Source organism: Hypanus sabinus, chromosome 4 (genome assembly GCF_030144855.1).
Source record: "Hypanus sabinus isolate sHypSab1 chromosome 4, sHypSab1.hap1, whole genome shotgun sequence".
In the NCBI taxonomy this organism is placed as follows: Eukaryota; Metazoa; Chordata; class Chondrichthyes; order Myliobatiformes; family Dasyatidae; genus Hypanus; species Hypanus sabinus.
The window spans coordinates 22268817-22296490 of NC_082709.1; the positions used below are offsets into that span (position 1 = coordinate 22268817).

The 27674-nt window shown below is 39.5% G+C and overlaps 1 protein-coding gene and 1 long non-coding RNA gene across 5 annotated transcripts in view; one reads left to right on the forward strand and one right to left on the reverse strand.

The window, feature by feature from the left end:
- LOC132392551 (uncharacterized) lies at positions 1–27053 on the reverse strand. The gene is made up of 3 exons (XR_009511579.1): positions 26964–27053; positions 26083–26155; positions 1–545 (listed from the first exon to the last, which is right to left on the reverse strand). It is a non-coding gene; the product is annotated as an uncharacterized LOC132392551 (long non-coding RNA).
- The window catches only part of kalrna (kalirin RhoGEF kinase a), a 705069-nt gene that overhangs the window by 529248 nt on the left and 148147 nt on the right, over positions 1–27674 (forward strand). Inside the window, exon 1 of one of the 4 annotated variants that reach the window (XM_059966561.1) lies at positions 20334–20539. The exons of the other annotated variants lie outside the window; for them this stretch is intronic. Coding sequence (XP_059822544.1) covers positions 20452–20539 — 88 coding nt within the window. The 5' untranslated portion in view covers positions 20334–20451. Of the gene's footprint in view, positions 1–20333; positions 20540–27674 lie in introns of those variants that run through there. 4 annotated transcript variants of the gene reach the window in all.

The following is a 27674-nucleotide window of genomic DNA, read 5'->3' on the forward strand; positions in this document are numbered from 1 at the left end:
GTAGCAAGGCAATGACTCACCACTTCACCCCCACCAGCAAACAAGCATCTGCACCTTCCACCGGGCACTCAAGCGTGCAGTAAAGCATCAGTAAAAACACAGACTTGCAGTACCCCAAAGACTACTCATTCACCTGGTATTCGACATACCCCAGGCTCTCTCTCTCCCTAGTAAGCGAAAAAGAGGTGTCCCCATTTCACGGTGAGAGGGGAGAGATAACAAACAACTTGCTGATTTATGGTGTTAAAAGTCTGTTGCATCGCTTTTTTCAGGCTCTGTGCCTGAAGAACTCGGGTCTCGGGCACACAGACAGCAGCCAGTTCACTGCTTCTGATCTTCCATGTACTCCCACAATGCATCAAGCGGTGGCACCGACCTCGAATCTGCCACCTCCACAGCCACAAAAATCCAGCACCCTGAAGGTGCATTAGTCTCCCTGGCCATGTCCCTGGCATTTCGAAAAGTAACCAGTTGTGAGGCCCTGAGAGCGGGTCCCATTGTAGTGAAACCAGCGTGTAACTCCAGGTCAGGGTCTTCAAAAGAAACTTGAAAAGGGGAAAAAAAAGAGATATTAAAGATAGAAATACAGTTGTTTCTGAAGATGCGAGCAAAGGAGTCTCCGTTAGGTGCTGTCATCCTAAGCACCACCCCTCTTTTGTGTCGAAGTAAAAACAGATCTCTGCAAAGTGATCTAAATTAATTACAAATATAAAACACAAAATAATTGATTACATAAGTATTCACCCCCTTAAAGTCAGTATTTAATAGATGCACCTTTGGCAGTAATTACAGCCTTGAGTCTGTGTGGATAGGTCCCTGTCAGCTTTGCACATCTGGACACTGCAATTTTCCCCCATTCTTCTTTACAAAACTGCTCAAACTCAGTCAGATTGCATGGGGATTGTAAGTGAATGTCCCTTTTCAAGTCCAGCCACAAATTCTCAATTGAATCGAGGTCTGGACTCTGACTTAGCCACTCCAGGACATTGACTTTGTTGTTTTTAAGCCATTCCTGTCTAACTTTGGCTTTATGCTTGGGATCGTCTTGCTGGAAAACAAATCTTCTCCCAAGTCACAGTTCTCTTGCAGATTTCATTAGCTTTTCCTCCAGGATTTCCCTGTATTTTGCTGTATTCATTTTACCTTCTACCTTCACAAGCCGTCCAGGGGCCTGCTGTAGTGAAGCATCCCCACAGCATGATGCAGCCACCACTGTGTTTCATGGTAGGGATGGTGTGTTTTTGATGACTGCAGTGTTTGGTTTAGTATTAAGTCAGATGCCAAAAAATTTCAAAGTTTGTTCAGTCTGACCATAGAACCTTCTTCCAACTGACTTCAAAATCTCCCACATGCCTTCTAGCAAACTCTAGCAGAGATTTCATGTGAGATTTTTTTTTAACAGAGGCTTTTCCTTTGCCATGCTCCCATAAAACTGCAACTGGTGAAGCACTCAGGCAACAGTTGTTGTACGTACGGTCTCTCCCATCTCAGCCACTGAAGCTTGTAACTCCTCCAGAGTTATCATAGGTCTCTTGGTGGCTTCCCTCACTAGCCCCCTTCTTGCACGGTCACTCAGTTTTTGAGGACAGCCTGCTCTAGGCAGATTTACAGCTGTGCCATATTCTTTCCATTTCCTGATGAATGACTTGACTGTACTCCAAGAGATATTCAGTGACATGGAAATTTTCTTGTATCCATCTCACAACCAGTGCTTTTCAGTAATTTTTCCGCAGAGTTGTTTTAAGTGTTCTTTTGTCTTAATGGTGTAGAATACTGACTCACCAGCAGCTGGACCTTCCAGATACAGCTGTGTTTTTACTACATCAATTGAAGCTCCTTGACTGCATGGAGTCATTTCCATTTAATGAATTATGTGACTTCTAAAACCAATTGGCTGTACCAGTGATGATTTGGTGTGTCATATTAAAGGGGTGAATAATTATTTTGTGTTTTATATTCGTAATTAATTTAGATCACTTTGTAGAGATCTGTTTTCACTTTGACACAGAGTTTTTTCTGTTGATCAGTTTCAAAAAAGCCAAATTAAATCCATTGTGAGTCAATGTTATAAAACAATAAAACATGAAAATTTCCAAGGGGGTAAAATACTTTTTATAGGCACATATATAGAGTTAGGGTGCTTAAGGCTTTTGCACTGTAATTTTATGTATTGCACTGTACTGCTGCTGCAAAGTAAAACAAATTTGATGACATACATGACTGATGGTAAACCTGATTCTGATATGGGTCTCTGCTGTGGACTGAGATTGGGAAGGGGGCTGAGAGAGGGGAGTCATGGTCGGGAAAAGGTAAAGGGAGAGGGGAGGGAGCGGGAAACATCAGAGAGACATTCTGTAATGATCAATGAACTAATTGTTTGGAATCAAATGACTGCCTAATATCTCAGGGCTGGCTGTGTCTACACTCATGCCACATCCTGCCCCTGGCACTCCTTCTCTGCCATCTGTCCCACACATCACCTGCCAGATTCTTCACTTTACACGTTTACTCCCACCAGACGCAACCTCAATGGCTCTCCACATGACCTTAGACCACCTTGACAACACAAAGACCTACGTCAGGGTGCTGTTCTTCGACTATAGCTCAGCATTTAATACCATCATTCTCACAGTCCCGATTACAAATTTGCAGAACCTGGGCCTCTGTACCTCCCTCTGCAATTGGATCCTCGACTTCCTAACTGGGAGACCACAGTCTGTGCAGATTGGTGATAACATGTCCTCCTCGCTGACAATCAACACTGGCGCACCTCAGGGGGGTGTGCTTACTCTACTCTCTGTATACACATGACTGTATGGCTGGGCATAGCTCAAGTACTATCTACAAATTTGCTGACAATACAAACATTGTTGGCAGAATTTCGGGTGGTGATGAGTGGGCGTAGAAGAGTGAGATATGCTGACTAGTGGAATGCTGCCACAGCAACAACCTGGCACTCAACGTAAGTAAGATGAAAGCGCTGATTGTGGACTTCAGGAAGACGAAGGAGCACATACCAATCCTCATAAAGGGATCAGAAGTAGAGAGAGTGAGCAGCTTCAAGTTCCCGGGTGTCATGGTCTCCGAGGATCTAACCTGGTCCCAATTATCAGTGTAGTCATAAAGAAGGTAAGACAGCGGCTAAAATGATTAGGAGTTTGAAGAGATTTGGCATGTCAGCAATTGCACTCAAAAACTTTTATAGTTGTACCATGGAGAACATTCTTGCAGTCAGCATCACTGTCTGGTATGGAGGGGCTACTGCACAGGACCAAAAGAAGCTACCGAAGATTGTAAATCTAGCCTACAAAGTACCCAGGACATCTTTAGGGAGCAGTGTCTCAGAAAGGCAGCATCCATCATTAAAGACGTCCAGCACCCAGGGCATGCCCTTTTCTCACTGTTACCATCAGGTAGGAGGTACAGAAGCCTGAAGGCACACACTCAGCGATTTAGGAACAGCTTCTTCCCTTCTACCATCGGATTCCTAAATGGACATTGAAGCTTTGGACACAATCTCACTTTTTTTTCTGTTAATGCACATTTTTTAGAAGTCTATTCAATACATGCGATTCATTCACTAGTTTATTTATTATTATGTTTTATTTATGATTATTATTATATTATTTTTCTCTCTCTGCTAGACTATGTATTGCATTGAACTGCTGCTGCTAAGTTAACAAATTTCACATTACATGCTGGTGATAATAAACCTGATTCTGATTCAGATTTATAAACTCGTTCTCCTCTCCATGTTGACAAATGCTGTGCAAAAGTCTTAAGCTATATATCTGCCTATGATTGTTGTACAGTACTGTTTATACACACTTTCTGCACTTCAAACAAAAGAGCAGCTGGGATTAATTTGGAAGTGAGACCAGAGGCGATGTGAAAGCAGCTGGAAGTCACAGCAGAATGTGTGGGGAGCCATAACCACAAGAAAGCAAAAAAGGACAGAGCATAAAATAACCTTATTAATTCAATTCTATAGCCATCATAGCTTACTTTTGTGCACAACCTTTTTCAGCAGGAACACCAAGAGTCTGAATTAATAGCATACTTTTACTGAGTTTATAGAACTTACCTGTGATGGTTGAATTATTTTTATGCTCTGAAGACATGGTGTGTGGAATTCAGGATTTAAAAAAATGGCATGGGTAAACTGTAGAGAACAAGTGAGTCAAAGCAGAGGAAACAGATAAGGTGCAGTGATTGTTGGAGACAGATAAGAGATGTATTTACAGTTACAGTGGAGAAACTGCAAGTGTAAAGAGAACTGAGGACAGTTGAAAGATTGGAGCGACTGGGCTTGTATACACTGGAATTTAGAAGAATGAGAGGGGATCTGATTGAAACATATAAGATTATTAAGGGATTGGACACGCTGGAGGCAGGAAGCCTGTTCCCGCTGATGTGTGAGTCCAGAACTAGAGGCCACAGTTTAAGAATAAGGGGTAGGCCATTTAGAACAGAGATGCAGAAAAACTTTTTCACCCGGAGAGTGGTGGATATGTGTAATGCTCTGCCCCAGAAGGCAGTGGAGGCCAAGTCTCTGGATGCATTCAAGAGAGAGCTAGATAGAGCTCTTATAGATAGTGGGGTCAAGGGTTATGGGAAGAGGGCAGGAACGGGGTACTGATTGTGTATGACCAGCCATAATCACAATGAATGGCGGGGCTGGCTAGAAGGGCCGAATGGCCTACTCCTGCACCTACTGTCTATTGTCTATTGTCTTAATGTTAAAAATATATTTGAGGAAAATAAGATAGTTCTTGTCTGTATGAAGTGATTCTGATGTCCATTTATCAACGCCATGCTCTGAATAAGACCAGTGATTGATTTTTTGGATTGTTCTTAAATCACTGCAGGGAGCATGAAGAAACAATGCTTATTTTCATACAGTATTTGACAAAACAGATAAATCGCACAAATGACAACTAGTTTCATCATTAAGCTCTTCATGGTTCTTTCTCCTATGTATAGTTTCTTTAGAGCAAAATAGGTCAAAAAGAAAATTAGATTTCTTAAAACTGTATGACAATCTGTTCTCGCACGGCTAAATAAACATTATTTTTCTTTTACATCGTTTTACATATTTATTCCTTACTCTCATTCCATACATGTTTTGAATTTCTCTCATCTTCCTGAAGGTATGGTCTATATGTGTGTATTATGCTTGCTAGTTATCCCAACCATTATTTCATTTCATCATGTCTAGCTTTTTCCCATGACCTGATGCTGGTAAGTTATAAATCAACCAAAACCCCAGCTGTCACTTCCTGAAGAATTAGCCAATGCCAATGTCTTTGCTGCCTTTCAACGACTCTATTGATAGATTTTAAAATCCTTGCTTTCCACAGTCATGGCTGAAATCTGCAACCTTCTTCAACTAAATCTTTTGGCTGCTTTTAAAATCCCCATTGTCTTTCTCATAAAATGCCTCAATGATGTTTATTACATCATGAGTGTCTGCAAGTATATTTTTGACCAAGTTTTTAAACTACACCATTGCATTTGGGGAAAAATAGCCCAATTTGGTGGATAAGGTTTTTAAATCCTAGCAAACAGTGATTTGAAATCATTCAAAGTTCAAAGTACATTTATTATCAAAGTACGTATGTGGTGCACAGCTCTGAGATTTGTCCTTCCTGCAGACAGCCACAAAACAAAGAAACACCTTGGACCCCATTCAAAGAAAGCATCAAACACCCAATGTGCAAGCAAAAGAACAAGTCACATGAATGGCAAAAAAAGCGAGCAAATAAAGCACAGAATATTAAACATCAAACCATAGAGTGTTTGAAACAGTCTAGAAATGTTCAGTTAAAGCAGAGGAAACAGATAAGGTACAGTAATTGTAGAAGACAGATAAGAGATGTATTTACAGTTACAGTCATGAAACTGTGGGTGTAAAGAGAGAATAGTTAATGTTAAAAATATATTTGAGGAAAATAAGATCTTTCTCATGTAGAACCATTCCGCCCTCATCATGCAAAATAGCAATTAATCAAGGAGTAACCAGAAACACATTAGGAGGAAGATTACAGAAATATCGGTGGATAAGGAATTGGACATGGATGAGAAAGAAGAATAAACAGTAAAGTGGGCTTCCAGTAATGACGATTGCATCTGAAGATATTCAGCTCTGAAAATCTTAGGTGACCCAAAAATTTCACTTGTGCTCAACATTCCAGGCAGTAGTTGGGATTTAGATTGTGTTCGAGCTGAGTCAGCTTGGCCAGCATCAGAAACTTTACCAAGTTTATGCTTCTGTGACCATGTGTGGGAGGGGAAAGAAAATGGATATTGGGCGAGACTGGGAGGGTTTGAGCTACAGCTGAGGGTAGAGTGAGGGCAGAGAAAGATGGAAACAATCCTTGCCTTGAGGACATAAGAGAGGTGGTAATTATCAGGATGATGCTCAGCCTTGAGCACACGTCTATGTCTGGGGATTCAGACAGTAATGCAGGAAGTGAAGGGTGAAGTTGTTATAGATTAAGATCTCAGATGATTAGGTGAGTAGAGGCCAGTAGTTCAAGTTGGAGAGTTAATAGAAAGGGATATCCGAAGTGACATCAGGAGATTATGGCTGGATCAGTGCCTTTTTTGGGCTGGGACATGGAATGTTAGGTTGGTGGGTGGTTTGATTTTAAACTTGCCTAGACATTGCAGATCAATGTTGTTCTTTGGAACTTTGGTGTTCATCAACTCCATGAACGATATACCCACATTTCAAGCATGCTCCAAATGGTGGATTAAATATGGAAATTGTGCCAGGGTGTAAAGAGAATTTAAACCTAGGAGTGGCTAACGAGATTTCCATAATGAGGTAAAAGCATGAAAATGTTTATTACCTCATTTCACTCCAGGCATAAAAGCTGGAGTTTGGAGGGGGAAACCACATTATTTGAAAGATGTTTTAGGCAATAGTTTGAGAAAACCATCCAATATATCTCTTGAGCTGAACTGTTTTCTGATGAGGCTCGAATAATGGCTCTGTCATCTTTGACAACAATCATTTGTCCAGCCAAGTGAAGTTTCATCCTGCGTATTACTTTAACAAGGCAGCAAAAGGACAGAAGTGTATACCTGGATGATTTATGAATCTCAGAGATATTCAGCTAAGTAACCCAGGTGTCCTATTTTTAAAAGAAGTAATGTCCTACTTTTATAAACCCTGTAGCAGTGGCCATCTGTTCTTCAATTTTTTTTTCCCCGACTATTTGGAACTATTATATAGATCATCATAACCTTGCTACAGAATACAAAGAACAAAACTTCCTTACTGCGTTTTTATTATAATCCCAAAAGTTCTTAACATATATCTTCTTTACTAAGTCCCTTGAGGAATATTGTAAATCCAAGGTTAAATAACCTAAACTTTGAAGTGAAGGCAAAACATTATTGATGTTCATTATTTAATATATGTTAAAGGCTATTCAGAATTAACCTTTACTCCACTATTTATGTTTTATATTTTATCTCCTCCTGATCCATCCATGATCTATTTTGATCTGCCCATGACTTGTATTTTGGAAAGATTTTGTTTCTCTTTGGGGATTGAATGATCAATTACTGTATATCAGAATCAGATTTAATATCACCAGCATATGTTGTGAAATTTGTTGTTTTCAGGTAACAGTACAATGCAATATATAATAATAGAGGAAACAAACTGTGAATTACAATATGGATTAAATAGTTAAATATTTTAAATGGAAGCACTAATTCAGAAGGGACAGTAAAGAACAGCATTTTATTTTGAGCTCTATAGCGAATTGACCAAGTCACTTCCCTTGTCTAGTTAATCATGCTGAATAGCAAAATATTTCACAGTTTAAGAATAGATGTCCTCTTGATAATTTTCTATTGACTAATCATTTTCTGTTGAACAAGTTATTCTTTATAGTGTTGTTCTGTTTGATTTAGAACTTATTTTCCATTTGGAAAAAGCAAAACTGAAGTTTAAAAAAGTGTGGAATGGCAATAAATATCTACCTTCATTTTTTCTGAATTGTGTTTATTGAACCAGTCAAAAATTCCATCTGACACTTTAAATAGAGGTTTAAGTAAGATCAGAAAAAGTACATATTGTTTAAGAAAATGTTGGAAAAAAAAACTTTGGTAATATTTACACTACTATTTATTCTTAGTTTTAATTTCATTTTTTCTCTTGCACATTTTTGTATCAAGCTGTCTAAAAGTCTAAGTAGTACTTGAGAGGAGGAAACGAGAATCATATCATGTAAGTGTAGTAGCATGTGTTGCTCATATCATTGAATATGGTTTTAAAGGAATAATATAAATGAAGGTTTTTGATATCCTTTCAAATAAAGAAAATTGTTTTCTACTTTTAAACATCTAAATGTATCTGTCAGACTTTATTGATTATTATGGCTCACCATTAACCACAGTCAGTAGGAATATAGATTTTGATCCTTTTACTTTAACAGCAAAAAAAAAGAATTTGGATACAATATGATAGAACACATTTGGCTAGAGTTTAGTGCACTGGGGTGGTCACAGAAGAGCTGCCAAAGGCCATTTCTGGTGGAGGTCTGGAGTTGCAGATAGTACTGGTGTACTATGAAATGCGTGCTGCACATTTTTGCAGAAAAATATTTTGCTCCAAAACAAGTCATTCCAGAAGGAAGGGAAATATGCAGCATGTGCAAGTTCATTCAATGCTGAAAGCAGCAACTAAAGTAACCTGCTGGATGGTGAATGGTAGAGACTGGGATGGGAATCCTGACCTCTATTGGCAGATTATTGAATCAAACAAATAGGAGGGGAATGGAGGGTTATGGGCAAACCTCAGATATTGAGTCATGTGCCATTTGGGACCACAAAGAAAGACAGGACAGAGTTGTGGTAGTGAGAGAGAGCTCAGTACTGTGGGTAGAGGGATCTCTCCCAAGATGATATGGTTTACTTACCTTCATAAATTGTCTCAAACTGGACTGCAAGGGGAATGACATAATTTGATGCAAGTCTGATGTAAGGATTGAGCCAGGCACAGAAGCACAACTCAGTGCAGGAAATATTCGTTTAGCTTTCCAAAGTCATCTGAAGAGGAAGTAGTCTAGCACTCCATTGTAAATACACTTTTCAGTTGCACACTATAATCTTTTTTCCCAGCTATTTATTTTTGCCTCCAAACTTAGTTTAGTTCGTTGACATAAAGATGATATACTCTTAAAGAAGAATTGTATGAGATGGTTTCTTGAGCATGGACCAACATTTTCCAGTTTGCAACAGTTAGCAGCAGGCATTGTACTTAGGCATCAGCTAACCATTTTGAACAAAATGATTGCAAAATTTTTAAACACAGATTCTGCAGATGCTGGGACTCCACCATAACACACACAAAACTCTAGAAGTACTCAGCAGGTCAGGCAGCACCTATGGAGAGGAATAAACCATTGACGTTTCAGGCCAAGACACATCACCTTCAAGGTGATGAAAGGGCTCAACCCGAAACATCAACTGTTTATTCCTCTCCATAAATGATGTCTGACCTTCTGAGTTCCTCAAGCATTTTGTGTGTTTTACTCTGCAAAACCACATTATTTCTTCTCAAATATCCCAACCCCAGAAGTATTCTCCACTCTTTCTCCCTACAGCCTCTGCACTGAAGGATATTATCTTCAAAGATCTCTCCCTCTAGCTGTGCTTCCTTGCATTCACAGCCCTTCAGATTTCTCTGTGATAGCTCACCTACCTAGCTTCATAGCTATGGTTCACACAGATGTTTATTTTTCCCGCAGAGCCAAGTCTGACTACTTCCTTATGTTATTTAATGGACTTGCTTTCCAGCCCACTTTCATTCACTCCTTGAAAATTCCACCACTGCTTGCAACAATAATTTCAGGCTTCCAACAGAACAATTGGCTTTCCATTTGCTATACTATTTTTGCAGATGTTGAGGTGTTTAACCATTGCATCAGTTGTGACTTTGATCCCCTTTGTCCCCAGCTATACCTACTCTCTTTCATCCCAACCATTGCATGTGATGCCCATATTTCTCCTCTTTGTTATTGCATGATTGGTTTAATTTCCTATTTAAAAATGAATTAAATATTAAACCCACATAAAATGCAACATGTCCTTGTCCCAACTGCAGTAACTCTTTGGCTGAAAGATCACACCTTTAAGGTGAAATCCTATGGGCACAACAAATAGAAACAGTAGTTTTTGGTTTTGATCTAACACTGTACTTCACCCCTTGGTCTGAATAAGGGGCATTCAATTTCTCTTCCCCTTTCCCATCTGCAACATGTGTTGCTAATTGATAAAATTTTAATAATCACAGCAAAACCAGGAAATAGAAAAAAAACCTTTCCAGTTCCTACTTTTTGCCACTGAACCAAACTAAGCCTGTGCTACCTATTAACACACAGTTCCTGCATGTGAGTACAAACAGACTTCAGAAACATCAGCATAAAGTTGCTGTTCATAATCCGGAATTGGGATTGAATAAAATCGATGTGTGGGAGCAGGAGAGTGAGCAGGTGTGGGGAGAGTGGTTCAGCACTCCCAGCACAGCAAGACTCCACCCAGCTCCCCAATAGATGCGGATCAGGGGCTGAGGTAAGGAGGGAAGTCCCACAGAGCATACCTACAGCTAGAAGCAGCCAACAACTCCATCAAACCAATTTCTCAAACACTACTTTGTATGTATGGCTTGTCCATAAACTGGGTATCTCTAACCTGGGGAGGACCAATAGTTCTGGACTAGGTCAAAACTTGGAACACACACAAAATAGTGATGGAACGCAGCAGGCCAGGCAGCATCTATAGGAAGAAGTACAGTCGACGTCTCGGGCCAAGACCCTTCGTCAGGACTAACTGAAAGAAAAGATGGTAAGAGATTTGAGAGGGGGAGGGGGAGATCTGAAATGATAAGAGAAGACAGGAGAGGGTGAAGCTAAGAGCTGGAAAGGTGATTGGCAAAAGGGATACAGAGCTGGAGAAGGGAAAGGATCATGGGATGGGAGGCCTAGGGAGAAAGAAAGGGGGTGGGGAGCACCAGAGGGAGATGGAGAACAGTCAAGGAGTGATTCTGAGAGGGGCAGAGAGAGGAAAAAAGGGGAATAAATAAATAAGAGATGGGGTAAGAAGGGGAGGAGGGGCATTAACAGAAGTTAGAGAAATCAATGTTCATGCCATCAGGTTGGAGGCTACCCAGACTGAATATAAGGGGTCGTTCCTCCAACCTGAGTGTGGCTTCATCTTGACAGTAGAGGAGGCCATGGATAGACATATCAGAATGGGAATGGGATGTGGAATTAAAATGTGTGGCCACTGGAAGATCCTGCTTTCTCTGGCGGACAAAGCATAGGTGTTCAGCGAAACAGTCTCCCAGTCTGTGTCGGGTCTCACCAATATATAAAAGGCCGCACCGGGAGCACCGGGCACAGTATACCACACCAGCCGACTCACAGTGAAGTGTCACCTCACCTAGAAGGACTGTCTGGGGCCCTGAATGGTGGTGAGGGAGGAAGTGTAAGGGCAGGTGTGGCACTTGTTCCACTTACAAGGATAAGTTTCAAAACTTGGAGATGAGTTTCCGTTTTATAACAATATTGCATAGCCAAGCACTTTGAATAAAGAACATTAAAAATCAATTGACTTTAATATTAAGTAAATTATGTGATATGGTAATGGTGCAAGATGGTGGTGATGAGGTAAAAGATCAGATGTGACCTTTGTGAATAGCAAAGCAGGAAGGGAAGGGCTAAAGAGTTTACCTCGGCTTCAGATTTTTGTGTTTTTATTGAAACTGGCATACAACGTGCACCAAAAATACCTGTGATTTGAAAATAATCTGAAAGTAATCATTGCTATTCTTGTTTCACTTCAAGACTATGTGTGAATGTAGACCGTATGTGAAAAGCTTTTCTATCAAATTTAATTAACAGAGTTCTTCCAAAGGTTGGAGTCAACTCTTCAAAATTAAAATATGTATTAAAAATAGAACATGGGCTTGTGCAATATATAACTGTCAACATTGTTCCTTGGACCAATATAAGAAATGATTTTCTGAAAAATAAAATTGGGAGATCAGTTGTTAGCATGGCAGATTAGATGCTATCAAAGACAACTGTGTTAATGAAAAATGAGGCAAACTGCTGTTAGGGGAATTTGAGAGTTAAAAATTAGATGCAGTGTTCTATTTTCTCCATTTTGCGCAATTTGTACATTATGCTGTTATTCTGTCTTGCTGATGTAATCAATGACCCAACAATTGGGCTGCAAAGTTGGGCCATGAAAAATCAAAGAAGCCGCATGAGCAAGGTGGATTTGGAAGGAAAGTTTGGAAATTAAATAGCCTGTGGTTTATCTCAGTAGATTGTATTAGAATGAATGCAGCATACAGGATTATCACAAATGATTGCAATCTTCCAGCAGCTTTTTATTTCAACTGCATGCCTTCCACAAAGAATTTTTGATATGCAGTGGCATAATGAAGGTTTACATTCCTAGCCTGCTCCAAATCTGTACAGTTACAGACCAGACAGCTGATAAAGCTTCAGGTGAGGATTCTAAAAGTAGGGAAGTATTTAATATTTGAAGACATTTTCAGTTGCAGTATGCAAAAAGCCTTACTAAGTTGAATATCATTAAGCAGTGTACTTGGCTACAGAGCAGCACAGTGAGTGCAATCACTTTACAGCAGCAGAGATCATCGAGCAGGATTCGATTCCTGTTGCTGTCTGTAAAGAGTTTGTACATTCTTCCCATGGCCTTGTGGGTTTCCTCCGGGAATCACACTCCAAAGACTTGTGGTGAGGGTTCGTGAGTCATGGCCCTGCTACGTTAGCACCAGAAACATGGTGTCACTTACCGGCAATCCTTTGACACTAATGGTCATTGATACAAGTTGATGCATATCAGTGTATGTTTCAACATGCATCTGACATATAAAGCTATTCTTAATCTAGACAGCTTTGATTTTCAATAAACGTATTAAGATAATGCAGCAACTGCATTTTGTGAATAGTGAATGCTGAGTTTGCACATTGGAATTAATGTGATGTCAAAGTGCACCATTGTTGGATAATGAACTTGCATGTTAAAACATCGTGGAACATTGGAAAGCAAACCTCATAATGATTCTTCATTTCATTGGTTAAGAACGAAGTAAAAGTGTGTGTAGATGTGAGACCCTTTTTAGAGTCATAGAGGAGTAAGTACAGCACAGAAACAGTCCTCAATAGCCTATCAAGTCCATGCCAAAACCATTTAAACTGCTGACTCCCATCAACCTGCACCGGGACCATAGCTCTCCATATTTCTACTATCAATGTATCTATCCAAACTTCTCTTAAACGTTGAAGTGGAGCTCACATGCACCACTTGTGTCACAGCTCATACCACACTCTCATAACCCTCATATTCCCCTTGAACTTTTACCCTTAACCTGTGACCTCTGCTTGTAAACCCACCCAACCTCAGTGAAAAAAGCCTGCTTGCATTTACCCTATCAATACCTCTCCTAATTTTGTGTACCTCTGTCAAATCTCCTACATTCTAAAGAATACAGTCCTAACCTTTTCAATCTTTCCTTGTAACTCGGGTCCACAAGACCCAGCAACATTTTTGTAAATTTTCTCTGCACTCTTTCAACCTTGTTTACATCTTTCCTGTAGGTAGGTAACAAAAACTGCACACAATATGCCAAAATGGCCATCACCAATGTCTTGCACAACTTCAACATAACGTCCCATCTTCTGTACTCTGTACATTGATTTATAAAGGCCAATGTGTCAAAAGATTTCCTTTCAATCCTATCCACCCGTGACACCACTTTCAAAGAATTATGGACCTGTATTCCCAGATCCCTTTGTTTTACCACACTCCTCAGTGTCCTGCTGCTCATGGTGTGAGATCTACCCTAGTTGGCCCTACCAAAGTGCAAAACTTCGCACTTGTCTTCACTAAATTCCATCTGCCCTTTTTATCTCATTTTTCCACTCAGTCCTCCAGCAGATGCAAAGATTGTACTTGAAATGGTTTTAATTTTAGCATTGTGGAGGTTGAAGTGTAATACTTGATTGTGAAATAAAGGTCATGATAAGGAGAATTCAAAGGAAAGGAAAGGAAAGCTAAGATATGACAAATAACTATCATCTTCCCTGCTACAAGGACTTCATTCTTTGGAACGTAGAAGATTGGGAGGAGATTTGATGGCTGTGTAAAAAGTTATGAGGGTTTTTGATAGTGTAAATGCAAGCAGGCTTTCTACAATTAGAGGTCATGGGATAAGGGTGAAAGTTTAAGGGGAACATGGGAGGGAATCTTCTTCACTCGGAGGGTCATGTGTGTATGGAATGAGATGCCAGCACAAGTGGTCCACATGAGCTCCATTTCAACGTTAAGAGAGGTTTGGCTCGATACTTGGATGGTAGGCGTATGGAGGTCCAGGAGCAGGTCAATGGGGAGTAGGCAGGTTAAATAGATCAGCTTGGACAAGATGGGCTAAAGGGCCTATTTCTGTGCGGTACTCTTCTATGATTGTAAAGCAATGTCTTTTTACAATGAAGTTTATTGGGACAGATCCCACGCAGATATTCTGTTATCTATTTGCTCCGACAACCACACGTATATTTTGTGGTTCCATGGGATCAGTTAACCTGATTCCACAGCAATCTAATCAGCTGGAGGGGACTACGAGCAACAACTTGACCATGTAGGGATCCTAAGAACTTGCTTCTGGAACTTCCGTTGGACTTTTTGACAGCTTGTCATTGTCAAAGAATTTTTAAATGTTTTGTGTGTTATGATCATCAAAACATTTGAGAGTCAAAATCAGATTTTTTTTAAATTCTGCAAGCCACAGTTCCCAAGGAGATGTTAGATTGCAAGGGCCAATAAAAAGAGCGGCTACTGTGTGAGTGAACCAGTGTTAGAGTGAGGAATTCAGGCTTTGGATCATTAAGACTTCGGTGAGGAGAGGTAAAGGCTATACAGAGATTTTTTATTTATCTATTATTGCACAGTTAGAACATTGGGGATGCAAGACAGGATTGTGGAATGCTCCTCTTGCTGGCGATAGGAAGGCAGAGAGATCTCCTGTGACCCTGACGACTACACTTGCAAGAACTGCATCCAGCTGCAACTTCTTTCAGACTGTGTTAAGGATTTGCAGCTAGAAATAGATGAACTCCAGAACTCCAGATCATTCATAAGGCTAAAGGGTTGACAGACAGAACTTACAGGGAGGTAGTTACACACAAGGTGCAGGACACGGGTAACTGGGAGACTGTCAGGAGGGGCAAAGGGGATAAGCAGCCCTTGCAGAATACCTCTGTGGCTGGTCCCCTCAGTAATAGGCATATCACTTTGGATACTGTTGGAGGGGATGATCTTGCAGAGGAAAGCCACAGTGGTCAGGACTCACTGTTACCATCAGGTAGGAAGTACAGAAGCCTGAAGGCACACACTGCAGTTCAGGAACAGCTTCTTCCCCTCTGCCATCTGATTACTAAATTGACATTGATCCTGTGAACATTACAGTTGTAGTAGATGGTTGCTTCTCTGACTAGAGGCCTGTGACTAGTCGTGTGCTGCAGGGATTGGTGCCTGGGTCCTTTGTTGTTTATTATCTTTATCAACAACATGAATGATAATGTGTAGATTTGTGGATGACTCTGAGATTGGGGGTATAGTGGACAGCAAGGAAGGCTATCAAAGCTTGCAGCAGAATCTGGACCAGCTGGAAAAGTGGGCTGAAAAATGGCAGATGGAATTTAATGCAGGCAAGTGTGAGATGTTGCACTATGGGAGGACAAACAAGGGTGGGACTTGCATAGTGAGTGGTGGGGCATTGAGATGTGTGATGGAACAGAGGGATCTGGTAATACAGGTCCATAATTCCTTAAAAGGGGTTGTAAATAGATTTCGTGATATATCGGCCTTCATAAATAAAAGTACTGAGTACAGGATTTGGAATGTTGAAGTTGTATAAAATGTTGATGAGGCCTAATTTGGAATATTATGTGCAGTTTTGGTCCCCTCTCTATAGGAAAGATGTCAGTAAGATTGAAAAAGTGCAGAGGAAATTTACAAGGACGTTGCCAGGACTTGGGTACCTGAGGTATTGGAAAAGGTTGAACAGGTTAGGACTTTAGAGTGCAGAAGAATGAGAGGGGGAATAGAGGTCTACGAAATTGAGGGATAGAGATAGGGGAAATGCAAGCAGGCAATTTTCCACTGATGCTTGGTGAGACTAGAACTAGAGGTCGTGGGCCAAGTGTGAAAGGTGAAATGTTTAAGGGGAATGTGGAGGGGAGCTTCTTCGCTCAGAGTGTAGTGAGAGTATGGAACAAGCTGTCAGCCAGCGTGGTGGATGTGGGCTTGATTTTAACATTTAAAAGAAAATTGGATAGCTACATAGATGGGAGGGCTGTAGTTCGGGTGCAGACTGATGGAATGACGCACATTAATAGTTCAGAATAGACTAGGTGCCTGAAGGGCCTGTTTCTGTATTGTAGAGTTCTATTCCTCTATTTATTTAGAGGTACAGCATGGAACAGGCCTTTCTGACCTGCCTATTTAACACTCGCCTAATCACCAAGACAGTGTACAATGACCAATTAACCGACAAACCGGTGCATCTTTGGACTGCTGGAGGAAACCCGAGCACCCGGAGGAAACCCACGCGGTCATGGGGGTTGTACAGACTCTTTCCAGGCCGCGGCGGGAATTGAACTCCGAACTCCAGAACGACCAAACTGTCATAGGATCGTGCTAACTGCTGCACTTCCGTGGTGCCCCTTTCACTGACTTGTATGACATGAAGTTTGTTGTTTTGCAGTGGTAGTACACCATAAACTCACAAAGTTACAATAAATTACAAAAACAGTGCAAGGATAAGCATTTAAAAATGCTTCAAATAAACTTAAATAATGAAAACAACGATTATTGGAAGAATGGTATTGTCTGTTAAGTTTATGTTAACTTATGTTTGTCGTATTTATAATGTATTGTGCTGTTGCAGTTTAAAAAGCTCTTTGTCATGGCATTTATACCGGTGTGTATGCCCATGCCAGTCTCATCAGCTGATACTCCATTGCTTTTCGGAACAAGTCAGAAAGGGGTTTGGTGTAGTCTCCACTTGCACAGGTGAATGTAACTTCATCACCCGGGTATCATCTAACATAGTGACACCTACTTCAATGCATTCTTTCAGAGCGTTCAGTCCTTCCACCAGATATAAAAAAAGTTAGAGAGGGGAAAGTGGATATCGGACTACTGGAAAATGATGTTGGAGTGATAGTAATGGGAGACAAAGAAAAGAAAGATGAACTTAAGTATTTTGTGTCAGTCTTCACTGTCCAAGACACCTGCAGTATACCAGAAATTCAAGCGTGTCAGGGGGCAAAATCTGAATCACTTTATTGTCAGTATGTGAATTGATAGTGGTTCAGTGCCAAGCATACAACACAGAACAATACCTGTGCAGATGGGAGTGTAGTTGCGATTACAAAGAAGGTGCCTGAGAAGCTGAAAGGTCTGAAGGTAGATAAGTCACCTGGTGTACACCCCAGGATTCTGGGAGATGTAGCTGAAGAGATGGTGGAGGCATTAGTAGTAATCTTTCAGCAATCATTAGATTTTGGAATCGTTCCACAGGACTGGAAAATTCAACTGTCACTCCACTCTTTTAAAAAGGAAGCAAGCCAAAAGACAGAAAATTATACTTCAGTGATTGGGAAGATTTTGGAGTGCATTTATTTAGGATGAGGTTTCGAGGTACTTGGAGGCACATGATAAAATACGTCATAGTCTGCATGGTTTCCTTAAGGGGAAACATTGCCTGACTACCAATCTGTTGGAATTCTTTGAGGAAATAACAGGCAGGATAGACAAATGAGAGTCAGTGGCTTATCTGGATCTTCAAAAGGCCCTTGATAAAGTGCACATGAGGCTGCTAAACAAGTTAAAAGCCAATGGTATTACAGGAAAGATACTAGTATGTATAGAAGATTAGCTGACTGGCAGGAGGCAGAGTGGGAATAAAGGAGACCATTCTGGTTGGCTGCTGGTGACTAGTGGTGTTTCACAAGGGTCTGTGTTGAAAATGTATGTCGTATGACTTTAAAGGGATCTTTAATTTGCAGACAGATCAAAGAAGGGTGGAAGGGCAGAAAGTGTTGAGGAAGCTGGGAGTCTGCTGAAGCACTTAGACAGATTAGGAGAATGGTCAAAGCAGTGGCAGATGGAATAGAGTTTAGGGACATGTATAGTCAAGCCTTTTGTAGAAAGAATAAAGGCTTAGACTACTTTCTAAACAGGGAGAAAATTCAGAAATCCTAGATGCGAAGGAACACAAGTCATCATGCAGCATTCCATAAAGATTGACTTGAAAGTTGAGTTGGTTGTAAGGAAGGCAAATTAAGTATTGGCATTCATTTCACGTGGACTAAAATGTAAAGGCAAAGATGTAATGCATTTATAAGGCTTTGGTCAGACCACATTTGGAGCATTGTGAGCCGTTTTGGGTCTCTTGTCTAAGAAAGGATGTGCTGGCATTGGAAGGGGTCCGGAGGAACTTTACAAAAATAATCCTGGGAATGAAAATTTAATATATGAGTGTATGTGATGGCTCTGGGACTGTACTTACTGCAGTTCTGAAGAATGAGTGGGGGAGGAAATCTCATTGCAACTAATCAAATATTGAAAGGCCTAGATAGAGTGGACATGGAGAGGATGTTTCCTTTCGTGAGGGAATCTAGGACCAGAGGGCATAGCCTCAAAATATAAAGAACATCCATTTATAACAGAGATGGGGAGGAATTTCTGTATCCAGAGAGTGGTGTGGATTCAGTGCTACAGCTAGATGTGGAGGCCAAGTCAGAGGTTGATATTTTCTCGATTAGTAAGATGTCGAAGTTTATGGAAAGAAGGCAGGTGGATGGGGTTGAGTGGAATAATAAATCAGCCTTGATAGAATGAAGGAGAAGACTCTATTCAGCAGGCTGGATAGTCTAATTCTGCTTATGTGTCTTATGATCTTGTGGTCCCCCACAGGTACACCATGGTTACAGCATATCACCAGGTTCTTCCACTAACAGATGCAAACCCATAGCCTCTACCACGTACTATCGAGAAGGACAATAGAATACATGGGAGCACCATTGTTGGAAAGTCATCTTTAATTCACATACCAGTCCTTCATTACCTCTGGGGTTTAAATCCTTGTATCTAAATATTTAATCAATAGTATTCTAGTGGTATCTTCACCAGAAGGACTTTGCTAATTAAGGAAGACCACTCACCACCATCTTCACCAGGGCAATTACATGTGGGCAATAAATGCTGGTCCTACCAACTGGGTCACATCCCAAAGCTAATTTAATGAAAAATAAAGTTCGTTTGACCGACTCAAGTGGTCCAGCCTCCTTAATTTGCTTATGTGCAAGAACTTCTTGTGTAAGATACACATATTTATGGATAAATACTGAAGGGCTTTTGTGAAACCTATTTCACAACAGCCCTATCCACAGAACTTGCATCCAGATGAAAATTGGAGCCTTTTTGCATTAAGAAGCAATCTTTTAACCAAAAATCATGAATGTTATGCAATCACTGATGCCAGGCAGTCAATCTCTGAAGAGTATTGAAAATGGCTGGGGTCACCCATCTTGTAAAGTCACTGCCCAGAAGAAGGCAATGGCAAACCACTTCTGTAGAAACATTTGTAAAGGACAATCATGGTCACAGATAGACCATGGTCGCCCATGTCATACGACATGTCACATAATGAATAAACAAATATTGCAAGAAGTTTTACAGAGCAAGATCTGTATAGTTTGTAGGCTACAAGAATCCAAGCTGAGTAGTTCAAGGTCTTGAAAATTTTGGATCTTCAAAAGTACAAGCATTTGCCTTCAACAGTGCTTTCACACCTGACAATGAAAATAGACAAAGAAAACATTTGTTTTCTTGGATCACATGCAAAAAAATTGTGCCTCCGAGGAGCAATTTTTAACTTGAGCTGTAGAATTAAAGTATATGATTGCTCAGAGGTTAAAGTAAACCTTTAAGTGCAAATATTGAATTGTGTTTCTACAGTTTATTTTAGTTCATGATGAAAATAAATTTTTAAAAAATGAATGTTGATAAAGCGTAGTGGTGCCTGGTGTTGAATGGTAAAAGGAACTCTATTGTAATGGTTGACCGGTGAAGTGCGGTGATTGATTCTGTGCACAGGTGTAACTGTTTTGAACTGTTTGTTTATTTGTGACTTGTTTGCACTGATTTGCTAACAGCAGTTTTCTAAAGCTGCCCTTGCTTGGCTCCACCCTCACTGGGATGTGCTTCACATTACTCAATTCAGCACATTGTAAAGAGCAGTCACAGTGACTGCAGCTCCCTCTCACAACTGCTGTGCATGGGCCATTTGGTATCAAAGTGCTTATCTGCCATGAGAACAACCAAGGAAGCATGAGACCTGGCAAAGACTGTTGCCCCTGCCGCTGCTCAGTTCAGAGAATTCTGACGAAATGCTACTGCTGTTGCTGGAGTTGCAGAGGTCAGTTATTTGGTCTTTATTTTCTGTGGTTGAGAACAGTCCAGCTTTCTCAAAGCAAAGTTACAGCTCAAAATTTAAAAGTTTATTTCTTGAATGGTTTTAACTTATTGGGGGAAAACTGTTGCTTTTGTTGTCAAGATTAGTCATGCTTGACTTCAAGGATTAAGAATTAAAACACATAACATGATAAAAAATGGAAAATGAACTTTAAACAAATTCTTTAGAGCTGGATATTAATCTGTAAAAGCTTTCAGGCAATTAAATCCCTTCAAAAGGATCATATAAGTTTGAAGCTTTTCACCTTGTTTATTTAATTCTGAAGTATTTACTTGTGGATTAGGGTGATTTTATATGTATCAAACACTTACTTTAAAGGTCTGAACATAGGGAGGCTGAGTGCGGTATAGATATTGCTGGAATTTCATTTTCTCCCCAAAGGCTGTTTGTTTCCACTGATTGTGACAGGAGGTTTGAATGTAAATCCCCCTGCAAATTATTGTGCATACATTCTGAATCAGATGTTCTTTGTATTGTTGATGCCAACAAAATAGGTTTCACCAAAGCTTAGTGATGATATCTGATCTTATTAACTTGCATTCCAGCTCCTCCCATGTGGAAATATGAGAGGATTGCACCAATGCCAAAAAAATGCCATATAACTTCACGTGCATTCCAGATCCTGTGTTCTTATGAGCTGAAATGTCCTTAGTAGAACCACATTGTTAGAACCAAGTGAATGTTGCTTTCTGTCATCAGGACAACATCAAAAATATGAAGGGGGGGGGGCTTTTGTAGTAATTCAGGATGTGACTTAACTGGATGTATTATGGGGGGTTTTGAATGATTTTTTTTGGTTGTGAGTTAAACATATATTTTTCATATACAGACCAATATACTATATGATACAAATTAATACCATTTGTATCTTCTAGCTTTATTTGTGATATAGATGTAGATCACTGACTAAAAATTGAAACTGATTTGTGGAAATTTAACTATAGTCAAATTAGGTGGTTTCCTTGAGCTCAAGAGTGACTTGGTTTTATTGTAGTTCTGTGAGTTCTGAGGTGACTGGTGACACCATGGAGCTGACAGATTTAACAAGAGTGGCTGGGCAGAGCTGGTGGGTTTGTAGACTATGGAGAAATATGCTTCTTCTTCCGTTTACACTGGGCTTCTGTGGGCTGTTTATATCAGGCCATGAGGTTCTTGATGAAATCCTAAATGTTCCTTCTTTCGCTTGAGTGGACATTGGCTAAGGGTTCCCAAGAGTCAACAGGAATATTGTATTTTTAAACACTTTTTTTTCCCTATTTCCACAACAGAACTCTAAAGTGTCTGTTCCAGGGACCTGATATTGAGTATGGAAACCAAGTGGCATGTTTAGTAGAATCAACTAAACTTTTTATGAAATGCATATTTCTTTTAACAATCTTGACAAAGTTCTTCAAAGATGAAGCAAGCAGAAATGATTGAACTATATATAATTGTATTTGAATTTTCATAAGACGTTTCTTACGATAGCACATAAAAAGATGGTGCCAAGCGATGCATATTAGTACAAGTGTGTTAATAATTAGTTTAAAGATTGGTTACTGATAAACAGCAGAATGGCAAAATAAACTTTCTCAGGTCTTTTTCAAGTGGGAAGGAAGTAACTGGTGGAGTGCCCCAAGGATCATTTCTTTTCTTTAATTATTTCAAATTAAGTTAATAACCAAGGAAGGGCCAGAATGTAAGGTACCTAAGTTTGCTGATGTCACAAAAATAGATTGGAGGTAATATTGCGATAAAGATATTAGGAACATGCAACTAGATTAGATAGGTTGATTAAGCACGTGAAAACATGGCATATGAAGTTTAAAGCGGAGAAGTATAAGGTCATGCACTTTAGTGAGAGGAATCCAAAGCCAAACTGTTGATGGTGATTCTGACTAAGCCACGTGAAGCCTGAAACTGTTAGATGAAAAAGATCTTTAGTGTACTGCTTGTTTACAAAGTTATTCCTTTTAATTTCTAAACGTTGTAATTTACATCTGAAAAGGTTTTTTGAAGACTGCATCACGTTTATACTAATACCTATGATACACATAATTACTGAAAAATCTACAGTAGGATCTAGGTATTCCTATGTATGAATTATAAGAACTTAGCAGGCCTGCATCAGGAAGCCAAATGGCATATTGCCTTTATTACAGTAGGGCTGGAGTTTAGAAATAGAATGCAATTGTTTCAATTGTAAGGGCATACCTGGAGTACTATGTACAATTTTGGACTTATTTAAGAAAGGATATACTAATATTGAAGGCAGTCACAAAGAGATTTACTATGCTAATTCCCAGGATGAGGTAGCTATTGTGTCACAATCAGCGATTTTAAAAATAGATCAATGTAATTGCAGCTAAGAAAAATAAGAGGGGACCTATTGAAACATAGAAGTATCTTGGAGGGAATAACAGGGTAGATGTTGTAATACTTCCATCAGCAGTAGAATCTTGAATGAGGAGACATAGTTACAAGATTAGGGTGCTAGTGCTCAAAACTGAACTGCCAAAGAACAATTTCTTGCAGTGGTTCTACCCCGGAGGGTTGTGGGTGCTTGGTTATTATGGTTGCTTACAAAAGAACAAGATGTAATATGGTTTTGCATAAATCATCAGACCAGATAATTAAAGTGATTCTGCTCAGCAACAACTCTGTTCAAAGATGAATAGATGAAATATCTGCAAATGTGAAGACATGTTGTGCAACATACTTAGGACAACTGAATTTGCTCTGCAGTTGGTTGAGTCAACTTAGCCAGGCAACAAGTCTTTTTATCTTGGTTATGTTCACTTCATAAAAGAAGCAAGCATGGTTTAAGAGTTGTTATTTGCAAGGGGACGAGAAATATATACAAAGTGAGTCAATATTTTGGGTCATTTTTCTGAGAGAAGGACATTCTGCTCACTATCATTCTTGCTTGTGCAACAGATAAGGTGCTTTCAATGACAGGGCACCACTGTGGGGTTATTACTTTCTTGAAAAAAGCTGTACTTAACTTATCTACTGTGCAATTCACAGACAACATCTTGTCATAGAAAAACTAAAGTTATTGGCTGCACAAATCATTAAGTACTATTATCACAGCGGTAAATAAAATCAAGTCCCGTGTTCTCAATTTGCAGCTATTTCGAGTGTTGTATTGAGAATGCTGAACAGTTTGAATACTTGATGTTGCACACAGAAGTCAGGGAGGTCTCAAAAGGAAACTGCCTGGTTTGCTTTCTATGCATTTTTTTTTTTGGAAACTGTGATAAAGTTCTCTGAGTTCTTTGAAGACTTGAATGCTTCATTCAGTAATCAACTCAGGAATATTAGGCGGTACATTCCTTATCTGTCAGAATTATGTGCAACATTTAATAAATAAATTTCACTTGCAAGGAAATGATGAGAATCTTATCAATCAAGTTAGTCATCTCTGCATGCTTATCCAGGTTAACCCTACTTAAGTGCAACATTAGCTGTCGCAAATTCCAAGCCTCTTTGAGTTGGAAAAGAAAGAAAGAATACCATATGATGATCTTTACGTATAGAGTGCTCACCTGGGTGAGCTGCATAAAAACACGATTGCAGGATCTCCTCTCGATCCAAATTCCAGATTAGGTAATAAATCCATTCCTGAACCCTTGTACTGAAGAATTAACAGGAAGGATGGAGGAAGAAGTGAACTTGCAACAAAATTACTTCTAGCTGAAGCTGAGGTTCAAAAGACCATATCAAGACTCTGGGTTGCAGAAAGAAATCTTTGAACACCATGGAAAAATGTCAAGATGTTCTTCGTTGCCCTTCCAACATCTTATTTACTGGAGCACAGTTTCAGTGCAGCCACCCAATTTCTTTCAAAGCAATGACACAGACTTCAAATTTCTGAATGTGGGATCTGAAACTCAGTCTGCTGTTGAGAAGCTGATATCACTGTACTTATTGAAAGATGAGTAACAAAGCATTGAACAGTTGGACTAATAGATGCTCTAAAATATTTGGTGAATTACAGATTTTTACTGTAATTAAAGAAAGAAATTTTATTTAAACACGAGATTGTATAGATGCTGAAAAGACAGAGCAATGCAAAATGCTGGAGAAGAAGTCCTGAAGAAGGGTCTTGGCCTGAAACATCAACTGTCTACTCATTTTCCTAGATGCTGCCTGTCCTGCTGAGTGTCTCCAGCATCTTGCATGTTGCAATTTTTTTAGTTTATTCAAATACTGTTACTGTAAACCGCTGTGCTAACCACTACACTACCGTGCTGCCCCAATTTTTATTTTATTTGTAGCTTTCAGTAGATGTGAATAATTTTTGCAATTTATCACTGCTTTGAACTTGCAGTCCCCATTTTCCTTCACTGTATTATAAATCAAAATTCCTTATAGATTTTATGCAATGGCTGGAAAGGGAGAGGTGAGCATTGGGGGTATAGTCTGGGAGACAAGGGAGTGATAACCCAAAACAACTATTCTATTCAAAACAACTATTGGAACAACTATTCTAAAAGATGATGCAGAGAGTAAAGCTGTTTTACTGGCAGTTTACTGCATCTGTAGGGATACATGAAATGGGAAGTCTGGGTGGGCATAATAGCAAGAAAGTAGGATGATACATTTGGGGTTGCCTCTTGTAAAGCAGAGATACAGTAGGTGCCTCAATAGGCCTTTTGGAAGATGCCTAAAAATGCACAAAGGCTTATTCAAGAGGATCCAAGGCTTGGATGATTGTAGGAATGAGAAGGTAAAAGAGTCTTAAGAAAAATTTGTGTAGTAATTCATCTTTTTACAGTTTTGGACCCCATGTTCCACTTTGAAATGTTGCAACTTAACTTAAAATAATATTCCAGCTTTAATCTTTTACATTCCATTACTCATTGGTTTGCTTCCATAAGATCAATTTTCCATGTGTTTGCTTTTCAAGTTGAACAGTTTGCTTTTGCCATGACTGCCCCGTTGAGGTTAAGTGTGTGAAGGAGAGGAAATTGATTTTGTAGTAGTGCATATGGCCAAGCAAAGCCATGTAAAACCCTACACCAGAACCAGCAAGTAGGCAGCAACTATAGAAGAGGAACAGTAAACATTTAAGGCAATAACCCTTCAGATGGTGAACAAGGGCTTAAATGGCAGATAAGCATATGTAATTTAGCCTACTTTTTGTACCCAATATTCTGTCCTTATTTTACATACTTTGATAAGTTCTTTTTTAATAAGAAGGAAAGCACAGTTGGAGCTGTGCCTTGAAAAATACAGCTGCAGACTCAATTTGGTCTAGATGTGTCATTATCGTCAAAGCTGAATCCAATTCATCATCCTCCTTGCACCACCCCCCCACTGAGCAGGAGAATGTTTAGTCCAATAGAACAATAGAAACTTTGAGAACGGGACATTGAATTCCCGAGAAAGATATAATCCTGCAGTCTAATAGTTAATGTGCGCAAAAGAAATGGGGGGGGGGAGGGTGAAATCCGGAGGATTTGTGCAAGTCATGTTTAAAATTTGAAATACAAAATTGCTACCTGGTTCAACTGCATCCATTCCCATCCACAGTCTGAAGTGCGTTCTGACAAAGGTCACGTTCCAAAGGACACCCTTATTTTCAACAGAGATGTCACAATTAGGACAGCTAATTGATAATGAGATAATGAAAATATTTATTTAATATTCTATATTTCATATTGAAATAGTAAGAGCCCAGTGAGGTATCTATCAGCAGCCAGAGTGATTTGATCCTTCCAATTTTCCTACTTACTTTCCCTCTTACTCACTCACAAATTTCTAATTAGTACCAGCACTCTAACAGGTTGCATCAGTGCCTGGTATGGACCGGCTACTATATCAGATCAGAAAAAAGCCTCAGAGTTGTAAACACAGCCAGCCCTATTGTGAATACTAACCTTCCTAGCATCCAGGATGCCATCAAAAGGTGATGCCTCAAGAAGGCAACATCTTATTGCAATTTATAGTTCTATTATTATGTATTGCATTGTACAGCTACCACAAAAAAACAAATTTCACAACATATGCCAGTGATATTAAACCTAATTCCAATATTCTCTCACACATGTCTGTAACGTTACAACCCCACTCTTCCCATTTCTCCTTTCACCCACCTACACTTGGGACAACTTGCAGCCCCCAATTAATTGAACAACTAGGAAAACAATAAAACTGCAGATGCTGGAATCTGAAATAAAAATAGAAATGCTGGAAAAACTCAGCCCAAAAGTAAACATCTGTGGAAAGAGAAGCTTGTTAAAGTTTTGGGTCAAAGGCCCTTCATCAGATCTGACAACCAATGTGCTGCTGAGATGTGAGAAGAAAGTAGAGAACCCAAAGGAAATCCATATCACGTAAACACCACATGGATAGCACTGGAGATCCAAATTGAACCAGGTACCTGGAGCTGTTAAAATTGGACTGTTTGAAGTTCCACTGTCATGAAGGAAAGAGCTAACAATACATTTATGGAAACCAATGCCAGTGTAATGGTAGGAGAGAACTAGAAGGCAACCTGATAGTCCTAAAAACAAATAATGTCCAACATGTGTCAGAGAAGTAAGCATTTTGTGTGGGCTTATCCCTATAGCAACATATTGTATCTGAAATGTGTTACTGATTGCCAGCAGAGTATTTGGGGACTAGAACATAAAGTGTAGTACTGTAATATTCAAACATTTTAAGTTTTTTTTCATGCTTCTGAAGATCGGAATTTTCATGAGTTTTTGAAACGTCATTTCTAGTTTACCATTTGCTCAAAATAACTTGACTAATTAATTTTATTATTGTATTCAACACTGTCACAAGAGTCTAATAACAAGAAAATTCAGTGCATTACTTTATTGATAAAAGCTTCACATGGAAAATGTTCGGTTCTCTAGGTATGTTTCTGCTTGATTGATATTATTCTATTCTTGAGGCCAGAATTAGTTTTGTATAGGCAGCACACAGTCCAACCATTACCAACCAAATCTCAGGCATACATAATTTTAGTCCTTATACAAGGTCTTAACCAAAAACTTTTTGTAACTTCAAAACATTAAACTAATTCAAAGGAAGACAAGAGAGTTAGGAGAAAAGTCATGTACTTTGATTTTAGTATAAGTGAGGT